Source organism: Condylura cristata, unplaced genomic scaffold, assembly GCF_000260355.1.
Source record: "Condylura cristata isolate star-nosed mole 26May11 unplaced genomic scaffold, ConCri1.0 scaffold00062, whole genome shotgun sequence".
In the NCBI taxonomy this organism is placed as follows: domain Eukaryota; kingdom Metazoa; phylum Chordata; class Mammalia; order Eulipotyphla; family Talpidae; genus Condylura; species Condylura cristata.
Window position 1 is genome coordinate 194,669 of NW_004567163.1, and position 995 is coordinate 195,663.

The 995-nt window shown below is 68.8% G+C and overlaps 1 protein-coding gene across 1 annotated transcript in view; it reads left to right on the forward strand.

The window, feature by feature from the left end:
- GCSAML (germinal center-associated, signaling and motility-like) overlaps nucleotides 1–995 on the forward strand; it is a 5,796-nt gene that overhangs the window by 3,335 nt on the left and 1,466 nt on the right. Inside the window, exon 4 of the mRNA XM_012734622.1 lies at nucleotides 243–481. Within this exon, the coding sequence (XP_012590076.1) occupies nucleotides 243–481 (239 nt within the window). The remainder of the gene's footprint in view (nucleotides 1–242; nucleotides 482–995) is intronic.

Consider the following 995-nt stretch of genomic DNA (forward strand, 5'->3'; position numbering starts at 1 on the left):
GGGGCGGGGCTTGCGGGGGCGGGGCCTCACGCGGGGCGGGGCCTCTGTCCGGCTAGCTTTGCTGCACTGGGTGCTACTCTCCTTGCACTGCGTTAGAGCTGCTCCTCTAGATACTCCCAAGGGCAGCAGCCTCCTCGCGTCTGCGACCTCCGGGCCAGGGGTCCCGCTGCCCCTGGGGCCAGGGGCCGGGGCCAGGCCAGCCCTGGGCCAGGGGTGACCCGGCCCCCCTCCGTGCCTGGCAGGAAGGGGAGGCGGGCGGTGGCTGCGAGGACGTCTGCTACTCGGTCATTGACCACGCGCCCAGCCGGCGGCCCTCCCTCAGCTCCACGGACCCCGGCTACGAGAACGTCCAGGCGGCCCCCAGGCCAGCGCGGCGCCCCCGCGGGGAGCCCGAGACGGAGTACGCCCTGCTCAGGACGCCCGGCATCTCCAGGCCCCCTTCCTGCAACCCCGAGCACGACTACGAGCTCGTGCTCCCCCAGTAGCGGCGGACGCCGCGGACGGCGCCCCGCGGCGGTGGGCCTGGGTGGCCGTCTGCCCTGTGCAGCCCGTTCCTGCGCACCTTTTGAGGCAGCTGGAGTTACTGTCTTAATTCCTTCGGATTCTGGTTCATGTTTGTATATAAAACTGCAACTGACTTTTGTGTGTTGGTTTTGAGTAGCTTTGTGGTGCGGCCTTCGAGAGCCCCCGCGTCCTTTCTGGGGTGAGCGTGCGCGGCCCAGGCTCTGGGCGCCACCCCGCGAGGCCCGCGTCTCCAAGGCCGGCGGCGGCGGACTGCACCAGCCCTTTTATACAACCTGTACTTCCTGGCTCGTGGGATGGACCAATCAAGCGTGAGCTGCACGCTGATTGGTTGTTCGTGGCCCAATCAGCCCCAGGATTGAGACGTGGTCCAGTCAGCCCTGAGCGTGGGGCTCCCCGAGCCAGTGGAAGCGGGTCCCAGCGCCTTGAGCTGCTTGGCCCGGTCTCCCCAGGGGGGCCGGAAGCGTCCAGCA